The sequence below is a fragment of the Trifolium pratense genome, linkage group LG1 (genome assembly GCF_020283565.1).
Source record: "Trifolium pratense cultivar HEN17-A07 linkage group LG1, ARS_RC_1.1, whole genome shotgun sequence".
Lineage (NCBI taxonomy): Eukaryota > Viridiplantae > Streptophyta > Magnoliopsida > Fabales > Fabaceae > Trifolium > Trifolium pratense.
The window spans coordinates 625,083-640,278 of NC_060059.1; the positions used below are offsets into that span (position 1 = coordinate 625,083).

Consider the following 15,196-nt stretch of genomic DNA (forward strand, 5'->3'; position numbering starts at 1 on the left):
CTTCGACCTTCCAAAAGAAATCTCATGTAAATAGCAAAAACTAAGAAGAAGAAAAACAATTCGCATCCTAAAATATGAATCTTATAAATTCTAATATTTTTGTATCTCTCACTCTTCCTTCGCTCCTATTTTGTAAGATGTAAACTCCAGATTTTGCACCTTGAGTCCTTGAGTTCACTCACTAAGGGGTATTTTTTTCAAATGTTTGGGGCGAACAAGAATATTCAAGGGGTGCGAAAAGAAGAAGTCGTAGAAGTTTAGGTTACACTCTCCAGCCCAAATATACTATGAACCATCGATCCAAGCCCATTAGTGAACGGTCCAATTCATGGTGAGTTTCAGAGTTAGAATTGAAGTCGTCGTCGTCATCATCATCATCGCGTGCAGTGCAACATAGATTGATTGATTGGGTCAATTCTTCTTCTTCTTCTGCTTTGTTCAGCAGCGGGTTGTTGATGATCACCACCATGTTCAGAAGGAATTGGAATTGTGCTACCTTGTATTCCAGACTCGTCAATTCCTCTTCTCCTCACAACTTTACTCATCTCCGTTCCTCTTTCTCTTCTTCCAATCTTCATCTCTCTCCTTCTGTTGCCACCTCTAAATCCACCGATATCCTCTCCTTCGTCCGTCACTATGGAAACTGCTATTCCGAACTCTCAAAAGCTCGTCTCAGGTTTCACTTTATGTATTCAAAAGCTATTATTTTATTTCGATATTGATTTGATGGTTTTATTGTTCATTTTTGTGTTATGTAATGTGAAAAACATTTTGATTGATTATATAGCTTGCTTGTGGTTGCAACTTCTGGGACTGGATTTGTGTTGGGGAGTGGTGGTGCTGTTGATCTCTCTATGCTTTCTTATACTTGCTTCGGTACCATGATGGTTGCTGCATCTGCTAGCACTTTAAATCAGGTCAGTTTTTCAATCCATTTTATGTTTTTATTTCGTAATTCATGCTCTTTGAACTTAATTCTGATATGATTTAATGAGTTAGACTAGATATATAAGTGTCAAAATGTCTGTATGTGGAAACAAAATGATAGCTAGGTTATGTTGTTTAGGAGTTAGGAGGAAACTGAGGGGAGTAATGGAAAGGGAGAAGAATCCCCCGACCTTGTTTGAACTCATCTTTGAAGGGGAATGGAGAAGATTTCTTATCAGTAATGTTTTCTTTGTTTTGACTTTTGAGACTGTTACTTACAATTAAAAAGAAAATATGATTTGGAAATTTATACAAAACCCTCTAAAGTCCTCCCCCGTTGCGTTTTTTGAGTTCCATATTGGAAGACTTTAGTCTAATGAAGAAAATTAAACTCTCTTGTAAAGTGAGGGACTACTCTCTCATCCCCTTCCTTTTCCTCCCTCCCTTTATCCTCAAAACCTTCCCCTTCTTTCTTTTCCTGCCGAACGGCCAAACAAACCCTTAAATTCTTGATCAACAATTTAACATAAGATCTATTAAATGGTTGTCTATTTTAGGTGTTTGAGATAAAAAATGATGCCATAATGAGGAGAACAAGTCAAAGGCCACTACCCGCTGGACGCATTACAATACCTCATGCAGTTGCCTGGGCATCCTCTGTTGGTTTGGCTGGCACAGCCGTACTAGCGACGCAGGTAGTGAATTTTTCTTACCTCGTTGATTGTATGTTTTTCTTGTTTGAACTTTAAGCTTCAAATGCATTTCTTACAAATTGCTTTATGTGCCTTGAGTTTAGGGACTAACATTGCCGCTTTATGACAAGGTTGTTCCAGACTAATATGTTAGCTGCTGGGCTTGCTGCTTCCAACCTGATTCTGTATTCTTTTGTATATACACCATTGAAGCAAATTCATCCCGTAAATACATGGGTGGGGGCCGTAGTCGGTGCTATTCCACCACTTTTGGGGTAATTGTGTACAAATTTTCTTGTTTGTTTCATATGCATTGCAAATGTCAGTTCTTGGGTGATATATATATATATATATATATATATATATATATATATATATATATATATATATATATATATATATATATATATATGCGTGTTGTTTTAATCTTTGAACCATGTGATAGGTAAAATCCCTTTGAAATTAAATTGTTCCGTCCTAAACTGTTGTGGAGAGAGTAGGAGTTTTTGGGACCTTATAGGTCTCTTTCAAAAGTTCATCCAAGCACCAAAATTGAAAATATTTATATACTCTTATTTTGTTACTTTAGTTTCTTGTTTTCCATACTTGTAAAAGGAAATTAAGTTAAAAGTATATGAATATTTTTGTTTTTCTAATTATAGTTAGTGATATGGAAGCCTCTTGTTTCATCTCACCTATATGATCTAGAGGAAAGAGCACCTCCAAAAGCCAGGCTGCTAAAGGGGTAAAACCTCTACTTTAAACCCCGAGTTAATATGGGAGGAGTCATGTTCTTGTGTGTCAATATCATGTTATGTTATGGAGTCCTCTGTGTGTGTGCGCGTGTATCCAAAACCTACGTACGCCTCTGTTATGATTGAGTATGCTTATTTATAATGATTTTGACTGCTTGATGTCAAATATCTATCTTATACATTTCTTCCTGTGGTAGGGATACTCCGATTTTTCATGCTTATAATCTTGTTTGAGTTGAGTATCTGTTGCTTAAGAAGAATTTTATTTTAACTGATTTATTGAACTTTTCTTTCTCAAAGTATTATTGCTTATTAGTATTAGACAATTGGTCGAAGATTTATTGTAGATCTTGTCTTCCACTTTAGATTGGCTGTAGCCGGATTAATGTGCTATATGCTGAAAGTGGAAGGATATATAATTCAACACTGAACATCCTGAAAATGAGCATACCTTCTCTCATTCTATTGGATTTGGCTCCTCTGAAGTGAGAGCTCACTTTTCATGGTAAACTAAAATAATTAAGTATTGATATGAGAAAATCAACAGTTGACATTCTATTATATTTTTGAATTTTGATTGCTACGCATTTACATATAATATCTACCATTAAGTTATTCATCAACAGTTGAACTTATTTACTTCAACCCCATTCATTTTAGATGAGCTGAATCACACTCTTTTTCCTCCATGTATGGGCACATGCATGCATGTATATTTTCTGCTGTCCCTCACCTTTTTTGTGGGTTATTTTCAGATGGGCTGCAGCTTCTGGTGATATTTCACTAAATAGTTTGATTCTTCCGGCTGCTTTGTATTTTTGGCAGATACCACATTTTATGGCCCTTGCTTATATGTGTCGTGATGACTATGCTGCAGGAGGGTATGCTCATATATCTTATTTATATAGTGATAAAATTTTATTTCATACAATACAACTATTATTATTTTAAAATTATAAGGACCCGAATCCAGTTTGAAGTTGAACCACAAAAGGGCTTCAATTTTCCAGATATAGAAGTAGAAGAAACCTACAGTTTAATTTAAATTAAAAATGTATGGTTGCTGCATTTGGCTTATGGTCTACAGTCTACCCCCAAAGTATTTTTTATTCATTTACTGATGATCCAAACTATACAACCCTTTACCTATTGACATTTTTGGTTTATTGCAAATATAGGTTTAAGATGTACTCTCTTGCTGATCCATCTGGGCGGAAAACAGCATTGGTGGCCATGAGGAACTCCATATATCTGATCCCTTTGGGTTTCTTGGCATATGATTGTGAGTAGATATTTTCTTCTACTAGAAATATTTTAATGAATATTTTATCTTGATTCTTTTATCTCAGTTATCTGGTGCAAGTATTGATTATAAACTTGATAGGATTTTAAAGTCAAAATCCCATCAAGAAATTTGTCCTAATTAAGGTTATGGCCTGTGAAACTTATGGAGCTGTATGAATTTTGAATAAAATTTTATAATGTTAGAAGAAATTTTTTATAACTTCAATCAAATTAAGAGTATAGCTCCGAGTTCCCTGGATTTTTAGTCTTTTTGCTCATGGCTTTAAGTGTAGATAGAGACGATGACTAAAATTAAATCCAGTGTGTTTTGTCTTGGCCCTGAATTCATATGTTTTGTTCCAAAAGACATTTGTGGTACATATAGAACCTTTGACCTTACATATGAAAAGTTTGTTTGCCAGACTCTGATTTTTGAAATAAGGATATATTATACAATCACCATTTCAATTGGATTTCAACAAGCAGTCAGTTGAAATGTTAGAAAGTTTCACTTTTTATTAACATGAACAAAAAGTGAATATTTTGATCACATTGAGAATCTTGAGACTCACGTTTCTGCACATGTCAACAGGGGGCGTGACTTCTGGATGGTTTTGTCTCGAGTCCACTGCACTTACACTTGCAATAAGCGCCGCAGCGTTTTCATTTTATAGAGACCGTACTAAGGAAAGAGCTAGGAGAATGTTTCATGCCAGTCTTCTTTATCTCCCTGTTTTTATGGCCGGGCTTCTAGTTCACCGTCGCACAGATAACCAACAGTTTTTAGAAGTCAATGCAAAGGGTTTTGTGGAATCCTCATCCTCTGTAGAAACTCCAGAGATAGACGATAAAAATGGTAACCAGAAGATCAAGGGCAGACACAGGAACCGAGCACGTCCACCTGTAGCATATGCTTCCGTTGCACCTTTCCCCTTTTTGCCTGCTCCTTCATATGACGTTGTTTAATATTTATCACATGGGTAGATCTTGCTTGACCACATTTTCTTAACATGTTTTGTTGGGTTGATTTGATATATTCATTGTAATTGTTTTCTCAATGGCGTTTAAAGCCATTAAAGATTTTGCATCGAGAATGGAAGAAGTATATAATGTGAAATAAGGCATAGTTACTCTCTATTTTGCATAAATAAATATGCAAATAGTTCTTTTTGTTATATTTTGAGCTCCTTACTCTTTCTTTTTCAACCTTCTCCCCCTCCCCTTCATATTTTCAGTTTAATATTTGTTTTTGGGAAGGAAAGATGCATGAAAACTTCAAGCAAGAAAACATCATCATCATAAAGCTGCAAAGTATGCATGAGCATCAATGTCTCAAAGATAGAAATGGCTGAGCTCAACACAGCTGCAAAATTGTTCTAAACTGTCTTGTCGTTTGTGAATGTAAACTGGACTAGATAGGAAGCTTCCCTCTGCAATACATGGACCACTTTAGTTTCATTCTCTGTGGTTCAAAAGATAGGCACATGGACTAATTTGATTTGAAAGAGTTCATGCCACCTGTCAATCATTGAAAATTCCTCCAACACATTTACTGCACTTCTTTTGGTTGGATGTCACACAGCATCTTACCAAAACTAAAGCCAACTTCCTCGACATACCATTTGTCCCATGCATAACAGAGATGATTTTGTCACAATATAGATAAGTATGTTGCCATGTGATTACATTTGATTTAGGTTCACCTCAACGTTTAGTTTATACTATGAGCTTTTGAATGAGTGGTGCAAGTTTCATCTGGTTTAGCCGGCGATCTTAGTTTGAATCTGAATTTCTATATAAGAATTTAAGTTAAAACTATTATTGACTGTCCATACACCTAGAGATATATTGGATGTATAAAATTAAATATTTATAAGACTTGTTTTCATGGACTAAACTACAAAGTGAAGGGTTGAGAGATAAAAGAAGAAAAATTACATTAATACAGTACAGACATGCACATCAAGGGGAGATTGGCTTAGATTTTCTTGCTATTTTTCCTTAGAATGTCCTGTTTACTAAAAACAATAGTATTTCATATTCATGCAACATATATAAATTGTTCGTGTTGACTACATAAAAAAATTGTCTAAGAGAACTTTGAACATATATACATAACTCATTGAAGGAAATCAATTTATGTTCCTCTATTCCGACATACATTGAGCTTGAACTTGAGCAACAATGTCCCCTTTCCTTTCAATATTACTAAATCCTCAACACTTTCCTCAGATTTAATTTGAAATTTTTTGACGCTGATATGCTTCAGTTTGGTCTAAAGTGTAGAATGCCTTGCTACAGCTAAAATATCAACCATTGATCGTTTCTTGCATCTCCCTTTACGCCTTTTGCGTTTATCTTTCATTAGCTTTGATGGAAGGATTTTGTGAACATGAATTGAACTTTGATTAAGGGTGAATGTTGAAGGCCATTCATATTCCTTAGTGACTTTTTTGTACGATACTTCTCCATGAGACACATTAAAATCACACTCATTTTTAATATTTTGTTGGTTCTGCTCAATGACATGTTGTTGAACTGATTCAGTTTTGCAAAACTCAGCTAATTCTTTACTATCATGATCATTTTGTGAATAACTCACCAAGTTGGAAAAACAACCTTTGACTTTTAGTGATTCAAATGGTGGCAATACATCTTTGAGACCATGGTTGAGACACATTTGTAGATACTTGTTAGGAAATGGCCAGCTATGAGAGACGCTTTTTTGACGACAAGCAAGAACATACTGTCTGCAATATAGCTCAAAGTTTTAACAACAATTCAACATGAATAATTCAACATGAAACAAGAAATAGATTGATAGTGAGAAACAAAGATATTTATAGTAACATAAATTAAAAGCATATATATATGTTGGTTGGTACCTTATTGAGAAGGGTTTAACAACATCTGCTGCTTCAGAATTACCCATTTGTTGTGAAACCGGTGGTGGGTTTTGTTGTTGGTGAGACATATAATAACAATTTTTTTTTTTTTTTAAAAAAAGATTACAACTTTGCAACTCGATTCCAAATTAATCTAAACTAACCCTCTGATGCAGAGATGAGAGATTTGAAAGCACAAAATATACATGTGGTGTGGGGTACCCCAAAAGATGTAGAATTTTTGCATAGAAAGCAAAGGGAAGTATAAAAGATGAAAGTTTTGGTGAGATTTTTAATCAAATTAATTAAATAAAAGAGAGTTATCTAGCAATGTTGGGGAGAAGTACTGGCAGAGAGAGAGAGAGAGAAGCAAAAGTAGTTGTAGAAGACTAGAAGTACTAGAGTGGTAGTCACTATTATGTTGGTGTTTATTGACTTTGTTTTGTTTCTGTTGACTTCATTTGGTTTAGCTACTTTGAATTAGTACTAGTTTTTAGGTGAATTTAATTTAATGGAAGGTTAATTTTGTTACAATAAAATGCTGTGATGGCCCATGAGATGAGATACTGATGGTTAAGGAAACAAAAATAGTAACATAATCTTGAAAATGGTGCATTTAATGACCCTTATATATATGGTTTTGTTAACGTGTGTCCTTAGGCCACATGTTAACGAATACATTGAGAAAAATAATATTTTGACTTTTAAAAATTGGAAAATGCTAAGGACACTCTTTAAGCATCTTAAATAGTAAGTTTTTGTTAAAATTTTATGAAAATATGTGAAGTCAACACATTAGAAATTGAAATATTTTGCTTTTTGATAAATTATTTCTTTAAATGAAATGTTTAATAAATGCTCTGGGCACTCTGTTTAACAAGATCTTAAAAATTTGAATCCACTATTTTTTAGATAATTTTTTTACATTGAATAGTAGTATTTTTGTTGTTGGATAGATAGGTAGTTTACAATAATAGTTGAAGGTAAAGAAAATTCCAAGGTAATTCTATCAATAATAACTAATATGCAATTACAAATGTTTTGTTTGCCTATTGAAGAGATATATGAAATGTGGCAACTAGAAAGTAAGTGTCAGATTCAAACCACAAATCAACCACGTACAGTCCACTCCACAAGGATTGATTCTCTCTGTTGTCTCTTGCAGGAAGAGAAGAAGATACCATTAGTTTTACTCCTCTTTAAGGAAAACATGCAAGAAACATCTGCATTTGCTGTCTTTAATTGCATGCTGCTATGTTTATATTTGTGCTTAGACTGTAAAACAGTGCTAGTATAGTACTGAATTAAGTTAGTTGCTTAACTATTTATAAAAGTATAATATAATATCACTTGGGATTTTCAAATTAATGCATTAGTTGTCTCAAAGGATTACTAAGGGACTCTTGTGGTGATCTTGTTAAAGGTTTCTATTCTACTGCAATTGGACACAGTAATTCACATTTAACTTGATCGTGTTATTTTTGAAACAGACTCTACCCTCATTGTTACGACGACGGCTCTCAATCGAACCATTACTATTAACTACCTCATTTCTCTCTTAGAAGAGGCTATTATTCTCTTTAATCACCTATGTAAAAATACAAAGGAGAAAACAATTGGGAGTATGTATGGAAAGATTTGTGAAATGAAGAAATTCAAAGTGACAATGACAACATAATAATCAACCTTATATAAGTCAAGAGAAATATCATAACACACCATAGTCATAATAATTCTTCTTGATATAAGGAATGAACCTTATATAAGTAGCTGCAGTACCTGCACACCAACAGTTAAAGAATATGGTTAAGCATAACATTTGGGAAGCTCCAGCCACAAGAAAGACAAGTTTATTAGAATTACCTTATAAGAAAACTAAAATTACAAGCATAGGCTAAAGATTATAGTTAGAACCTTGAATAATAGGGGATCTGTATATCTTTGGACATCAAATGTTTATATCTTGTATGATAAACTCATGTTTAACATACCAATTGAGCTTCTCTTAGAACTTCAACAAACAGCAGCACCAATGAAAATTGCACGAAAAATATGACCAGGGACATCTGCAAGATACCTGATAAAAAATGCCAATGATCCTGCTAACAGAGTTCCCAATCCTCTATTTAGTCCTTTACATAAGGTTCCTCCTGAAATCATAATTGTTCCTTCAATAACTAGAGGATGCAATCTGAACAAGGAATGAATAATACAAACTATGCAATTTTCTGCAGCTGTAAGTCAAATATTAAGATTCAAACATATTATGTCTTGTTTGCTTATTAACAAATAAAGCTAGTTGTATTTCTATCAGAGAGTTCATGTTCACAAGTCAGAACATTTACTACTATTGTTCTTTGGATCTTCATAATACTGGATAGATCCTATCAAGGAATGATAATTAGGACTCAGCTCTCAGAAAACTAAAACTTCATGGCTAAAATGTACGCACAAATTTACTTGCTCGGATGCAGGACATGCCTTAATCTTCCCTATGCAGAAGGCATAAAATAAGTAATGTATTGTAAACATCGTTCAACTATATTCATTTTTTCTCATGGAATGATACACATCTAGTAACAACTATTCTGCTCCATAAGAAGGCAAGTCATTATCAACTATATTCATTTTTGGTCTCTCACAAGTGACAACAATATTCTCATCATCATCATCATCATCTCTGAACTCTCTAAAGTGAGACATTTTGCCCAACTCTTCAACTTTATCCATAACATGATCTAGTTTTGCAGCAATCTCCACTAGCAATGAAGTGAAAGCAACAAAGGGTAGTGCTTCTGAGAACTCAAGGTTAGTGATTATAATCTTACTAAGTTGTGGCCTTAAAACCTTCTTGTATCCACGCCCTTCTTTCGTTTGTTCTCGGGAGTGCTCTTTTAATCTACTTCAATCCCACTTCATGGACGTACAGCAGAAAACAAGGCGAAAAAACTAGAAGGAGAAAAAGAAGATGACGCACTGGTAAAATCAATTTTCTCTGATAACTCAGAAGTTTCTATCAGCAAAAGATAATTTAGAAGTTTCTATCAGAAAAATTGGTGATGAATATATTGAAACTGTGGAGAATTTGCTTCAGCTTTCAAATGGACATGGAGAAACATCCAATAATAATACAAAGAGGCAAAAAAAATCCAAAGACCTTCCAGGAAAAGCAACTGCCAATCAGGGCCAGCCCAACATAATTAGATTAGAGGCCAAAAATTTTCCAAAGGCCTTCCGGGAAAAGCAATTGACACTCTAACTAAAGCTAGTTTGGATGATTCCGACTCGAGCAGTAGTCATCCAAAGCTTAATCCTTTGGTGAAGATTTCTGTTATTAAGAAACCAGTGACCTCTAATACTAATGAACTACAATCATTAAGATTTTAGTTTTTAATTTGCATTTTGTAGGAATTGAATTCTAAATTTCAACATAACGAATACTTTGCAGAAGTAATTATTAGGAGCGATGCAAAATCCATTACAATTTGGAAGCAAGAAAGACCTTTCATTACATAGATAGATCACATATTTGAAATATAGATTAAACAGAAACAAGATAGACACAGCAACGAAACAGTTACATCTCAACTACAGAAACAATCATCTAATAACTTGTTAAGCAGGTACTAATCCCACTTCATAACCGTTGCTAGTTTGGCTAGTTTGGCTTTGGCTCCGAGCCCTAGTTTAGGTTTCATCTCCGACATAATCTCCATAACCGTGGCCACAACATCCTTAATCTCCTTCTCAAATACGCCTTTAATCATCTTCGAGTTTTGAAGATACTCTGTCAAGGCTTGATCAGGTTTGTATTTTATTGTTACTGGTATTTTAGAACCTGGATCTTTTGAACAATTTAAGCAGTGTATATTATATTCTCTGCCCTTTTATACATGATTACGAATTTTAGAACTGAAAAAGATGCAAGCAATCCAATTGAAAAATGCCCTAGTAAGATAAAATTGTCTTGTAAAGTTAGGACACATCAAATGTAAATGAGATGACTGATATTTAACTACTATACAGCTTATTTCAGAACCTAGAATTAATAATTGAACAGGGCTTAAATTTTTATCACATTCACCTTTAAGTATTCCATCTCTAACTGATATTGAATTAAGTTAGTTTGAGACATCGTATTTGTGAGTTAAATATTGCATCAGAATCCGACCAATTAACTGTATGACTAACAAATATTCCCTGTGGTTTTGCACGTAAGGATCGATATGGAAAGTCTTGAATCTTTCTTTCTCCAATAATCGGTGCCAAAAGTATGAATGTGAACTTCTTTTTTGCGAGAAGGACATGAAGAATATCTTAGACCTGAATTATTGTCCAAAAGAGGCAATTCCTTGGATTCAGGCAAGTAATTAATTTTGCCTGTTTTTTGCTGCGGGTTCGGATTTGGGTGAAAAACTCAACGGGTGTGGGTGTGAGTTTTGTTTTGCCACAAAAACAGCTTTTGAGTTTGTGTTCGGGTGATGGTTTCGGATGCGGGTTTGAGAAGTGTAAAATCCGCAACCGATCCTACCCGTCGTCATCCCTTAATTGGAAAGACCTAATAAAAGAGGGCATTTTCATTCATAAACTAAACAGAAAGATTATTTTGATTAAAAAGTTTTCATGTGATTGGGTGAATGATAAAAATTGTAGTTTTCTTTTACTTCTTTCACCGTATGTATGGAAAGATTTGTAAAATGAAGAAATTCAAAGTAACATAACATGATGCGATTGTCGTGTTATTCAGTGAATCATATTATTACCTTATCATCACCATCACTCCTCCGCCGCCGATTACGTGCCTCTCTCTCCGTCGCCGGCGAGTCAACCATGGCGACCACTAACTCACTCCGAGTTGCCGCCGCTCAAATGACATCCATCAACGATCTCGCTTCCAATTTCACCACATGCTCTCGTCTTGTCAAAGTATTCTCTTTTCTTCTTTAATCTTATATGGATGGGTTCCCTTTATTTTTCACAATTTCTCTTTCTTGTTTCATAATTTTCATTTTCTGCTTTCACTGTGTTTGTTTGTTTGCAAAGGAAGCTGCATCTGCTGGAGCAAAATTGCTTTGCTTTCCTGAAGCATTCTCTTTTGTCGGTGCTAAGGATGGTGACAGTGTTAGAATTGCACAACCTTTGGATGGACCAATTATGGACCAATACTGCTCTTTAGCCAGGTTGCTCTATATCTAACAATGTCTTCTTTTTTCTTGTTCGATCATCCTATATCAACATAGCTGGTTGCTCTATTTTCGAAATGTCTGATATTTCACTCAGTTCATATTGAGCTATGAAGCACGACACCTCTAGGATTGTTAAACACGTGTCGGTGTCTCACACTTGTATGGCACTCGTACGACATGTGTCGGAGACCGACAAGTGTCCTAAAAGCTGCCTCTGATCATGTGAATTATTTACAACATTTGATGTGTTGCAGAGAATCTAGCATTTGGTTGTCACTTGGAGGCTTCCAAGAAAAAGGATCTGATCCACAACACTTGTTTAATACACATGTTGTTGTAGATGACACTGGAAAAATTCGAAGCACTTACAGAAAAATTCACCTGTAAGACTATTAACTTTATCATCAATGTGAATCCATTTCCATCTGAATATTGATTTGGTATAGACTATAGTTTTATTAGCCTACTTGTTTTTCTAGTTAGTATCATACTGATTAGAATGTAGAATGTGCATATTACTTCAAGTTTGCAAAACAAACGCAAGTTAACAGTAGGAACAAGATATTAGGGAATAGGAAGAAGCAAAGTAAGGGGAGAATTTTGCATGAGAAGGAGAGTTCGAGCGGGGGTTAGAAGAGAATGGGAAAATATATTACCTATATGAATTGGTTAAAGCTGAATTGGTTAAATAGCAGTGCTAGGATTGCAGAATTTGAACAATCTGCTGTTGTTCTGTGAAATGCATCTTTGTATAAAGTGTTGTCATATCGATATTGGAGGCATAGCAGCACTATAGCGCTGTAGTGATGCAGAATTTAGACAAGCCACTATTTTCTGCGATCCGCAATTGGCAACTCTGGCTGAAAAACCAAAGGACAAATTTATCCTTAAAACATTAAATCCAACCACTTTATGTGTATTTTTGGGTGAGCATCTGCGAACTTGATATTGGATGAAGTTCATTTTGCAAGTGAAATTTTAGTTGAAAACGAGTTTGAAGCGAAGTTATTTATATTTGATGAGTTATATTTCAACAGAGTTTATGATAAATCAAATTGAACACAATTTTGACTGCAACATAGAAGGAACCTTTTTTCACTTTTTAATCTAATGTGTGTTTGGAAGTAAAATCATGTTTGCTTAGAAGTAACCAACCCTCCTTTTCAACTCAGAAAGCACATTTCAGAGTACCAAACAGGGGTTAGGAACTCTTAAACATCAATCCAAACACATTCTTTATCACTTGATGAAAGCCCTGGCATGACCCTCAATTAATTGTTTTTCAATTAGAAACCTTAATTCTTTATCCCAAAAATAACTCAAAACCCTACAGCTTTCTGTTTGTCTTATTAAGGTTGTATTAACAGTTCTCAATTGATGTAATTTCACTTTATTTGAAGGTTTGATGTAGATGTTCCTGGTGGAAGGGTATATAAAGAAAGTAGTTTTACAGAATCAGGTAGGATATTTACTCTTTACACGGTATTAAGGCTAAATGAGTGTTTTTCTTGACGGTATTAAGGCTAAATGGGTGTTTTTCTTGCTTTAGTTCTAATCGGAACTTCTCATTTTGGTAATAAACAAGAACCTTTCTACCATTTTCCCCCACCAAAGTTTAAACTTCTTAACGAAACTTCTTAATGAAAGATGTTTCAGTATAACTATTTTTTATCTTGTTCATGTAAATATGATGGATATGATTTCATATCTACTATCTTATTCTTGGTGATGTTTTCAGGCAAGGATGTTGTTGCAGTGGACAGTCCTATTGGGCGTTTGGGCCTTAGTGTTTGCTATGATTTGAGATTTCCAGAAATTTACCAGCTGCTACGTTTCCAACATGGAGCACAGGTATTAAATGATAGTATTTTGTTTTGCTTAAAATATGTTGTTTAGAAACTAAATTTTTCTTGTGTTTTGCATTGTCCAGATACTATTGGTGCCCGCAGCATTCACTAAAGTGACTGGTGAAGCACATTGGGAGATTCTTCTTCGTGCTCGTGCAATCGAGAATCAATGCTATGTAAGAATTCGTTTTTGCACCTAGCAATACTGCCCTTCTTGGTTTCTCCCTCTTCTCTCGTGCCTTCATCATTTCCAACTGAATTTCATCTGCTTTCTTCTTTTGCCAATTACTTTCTTCAACTCCCCTCACTAACATTTCTAACAACTGATTACCAATATTTATCATTCAAAAAAATTTATACGAATAGTTTGGTGAATGACTTATCAGGTCATAGCTTCTGCGCAAGCTGGAATACACAATGACAAAAGAGAAAGCTATGGTGATACATTAATTATCGATCCATGGGGGACCATTGTTGGTCGCTTACCAGGTAAGAAACTTGATATTTCCCACATTCATCAAACTAATTTATTGGAATGATTAGTATTCTATTTATATTACATACATATGGATCTTACATAATGATGTCAAAATACTCTTATCTCATGCCTCAAAAATATGTCTATGAGCTAGGGCCTCGTATTTTAGGATAAGGGATAGTTTTGCTTGAACTTTATTCCATAGAAGATTTTTTGGTGGTGCATTCATTCTCCTCCTTGGTGGTTCAAACTGTTGGTTTGTTTTTGTGTTTCAGATCGTTTGGCTACAGGAATTGTGGTAGCTGATATTGATTTATCATTAGTTGATTCAGTAAGAGAAAAGATGCCTGTTGCTAAGGTAAATTGTTTGCAATGTCTATAATTTGGAAATAATATGTTAATTAGCATTTCTATTCTTATTAATATTAATTATCGAAGTAAGAGTGCTTTTAACTTCTTTAATTATTGATGCATATATTTGTACCTTTTGGTTTCAGCAAAGGAAGCCATTTGACTTTTGGAGAGCTGCATCTCTATAGTACTTATTTTTGGATCAATAGTCACAAAAGGGTACAATATTTAAATTGGGACTTGTATGTACCAAAATAAAAATATAGGATACCCTCATTTGATTTTACAATGTTGGTTGTATATTTATTATAAATTGTAATGATCAAGATTATTGCAGTTTGTGGAAATATGTACTGTCTTTTATCTACAAGTTAATTGTACATGCACCTTGATAAACAGAATTGAACAACTGTGAAAATGGGTGCTAAAAGTTACTGTGTATCATCTAAAGGAACGTGTTTGGCTGGTAATTGAGTGTGATCACTTATACTTATGATGGAATAATTTGTTGTCAAACTTTATTTTTTGGTCGAATACAAATTAGTTTACACTATGTTTGGATGGCAGAGAAATAGGGTCTTGTTAAGAAATTATATCTTACTCATTTTTATAAAAGAATAATATTAGAGTAATATAGTATCTGTTAAGAAAATAAATAAAGGTCATGGTTTGAATCTTCATAATAAAAAATTTGTGGACCAAAAATTAAAATTCATTTATTTTAGAGGAATAAAAAAAAACTTAGCTAACCCCTAATGTGCAATTCACTACTCTTTTTTTTAAATAAAAAA

The 15,196-nt window shown here is 34.2% G+C and overlaps 3 protein-coding genes across 3 annotated transcripts; 2 read left to right on the top strand and 1 right to left on the bottom strand.

The window, feature by feature from the left end:
- Positions 1-316: 316 nt before the first annotated feature.
- On the top strand, positions 317-4,833 carry LOC123910682 (protoheme IX farnesyltransferase, mitochondrial-like). The gene is made up of 7 exons (XM_045961868.1): positions 317-676; positions 788-917; positions 1,485-1,622; positions 1,761-1,894; positions 3,130-3,255; positions 3,553-3,656; positions 4,251-4,833. The coding sequence occupies exons 1-7, from the start codon at positions 456-458 to the stop codon at positions 4,622-4,624; spliced, it is 1,227 nt and encodes a 408-aa protein (XP_045817824.1). The 5' UTR covers positions 317-455; the 3' UTR covers positions 4,625-4,833.
- A 643-nt stretch (positions 4,834-5,476) lies between these two features.
- Positions 5,477-6,939, bottom strand: LOC123910692. Its single transcript, XM_045961878.1, has 2 exons — positions 6,544-6,939; positions 5,477-6,408 (listed from the first exon to the last, which is right to left on the bottom strand). The coding sequence occupies exons 1-2, from the start codon at positions 6,630-6,632 to the stop codon at positions 5,934-5,936; spliced, it is 564 nt and encodes a 187-aa protein (XP_045817834.1). The 5' UTR covers positions 6,633-6,939; the 3' UTR covers positions 5,477-5,933.
- A 3,727-nt stretch (positions 6,940-10,666) lies between these two features.
- On the top strand, positions 10,667-14,906 carry LOC123910700 (deaminated glutathione amidase, chloroplastic/cytosolic). The gene is made up of 9 exons (XM_045961889.1): positions 10,667-11,469; positions 11,587-11,723; positions 11,984-12,112; positions 13,130-13,188; positions 13,468-13,580; positions 13,660-13,752; positions 13,963-14,065; positions 14,330-14,412; positions 14,552-14,906. The coding sequence occupies exons 1-9, from the start codon at positions 11,266-11,268 to the stop codon at positions 14,591-14,593; spliced, it is 963 nt and encodes a 320-aa protein (XP_045817845.1). The 5' UTR covers positions 10,667-11,265; the 3' UTR covers positions 14,594-14,906.
- Positions 14,907-15,196: the final 290 nt, after the last annotated feature.

What these genes read in the sequence shown, in the direction of transcription:
- LOC123910700 (XM_045961889.1), top strand. Translation starts at nt 11,266, where the DNA reads ATGATGCGATTGTCGTGTTATTCAGTGAATCATATTATTACCTTATCA. An exon ending in CAATACTGCTCTTTAGCCAG is followed by an intron (nt 11,724 to 11,983) that starts GTTGCTCTATAT and finishes GATGTGTTGCAG; the next exon opens with AGAATCTAGCATTTGGTTGT. An exon ending in AAAAGATGCCTGTTGCTAAG is followed by an intron (nt 14,413 to 14,551) that starts GTAAATTGTTTG and finishes TTTTGGTTTCAG; the next exon opens with CAAAGGAAGCCATTTGACTT.
- LOC123910682 (XM_045961868.1), top strand. Translation starts at nt 456, where the DNA reads ATGATCACCACCATGTTCAGAAGGAATTGGAATTGTGCTACCTTGTAT. An exon ending in GATGACTATGCTGCAGGAGG is followed by an intron (nt 3,256 to 3,552) that starts GTATGCTCATAT and finishes TTGCAAATATAG; the next exon opens with GTTTAAGATGTACTCTCTTG. An exon ending in GGGTTTCTTGGCATATGATT is followed by an intron (nt 3,657 to 4,250) that starts GTGAGTAGATAT and finishes ACATGTCAACAG; the next exon opens with GGGGCGTGACTTCTGGATGG.
- LOC123910692 (XM_045961878.1), bottom strand. Translation starts at nt 6,632, where the DNA reads ATGTCTCACCAACAACAAAACCCACCACCGGTTTCACAACAAATGGGT. An exon ending in GTTAAACCCTTCTCAATAAG is followed by an intron (nt 6,409 to 6,543) that starts GTACCAACCAAC and finishes GCTATATTGCAG; the next exon opens with ACAGTATGTTCTTGCTTGTC.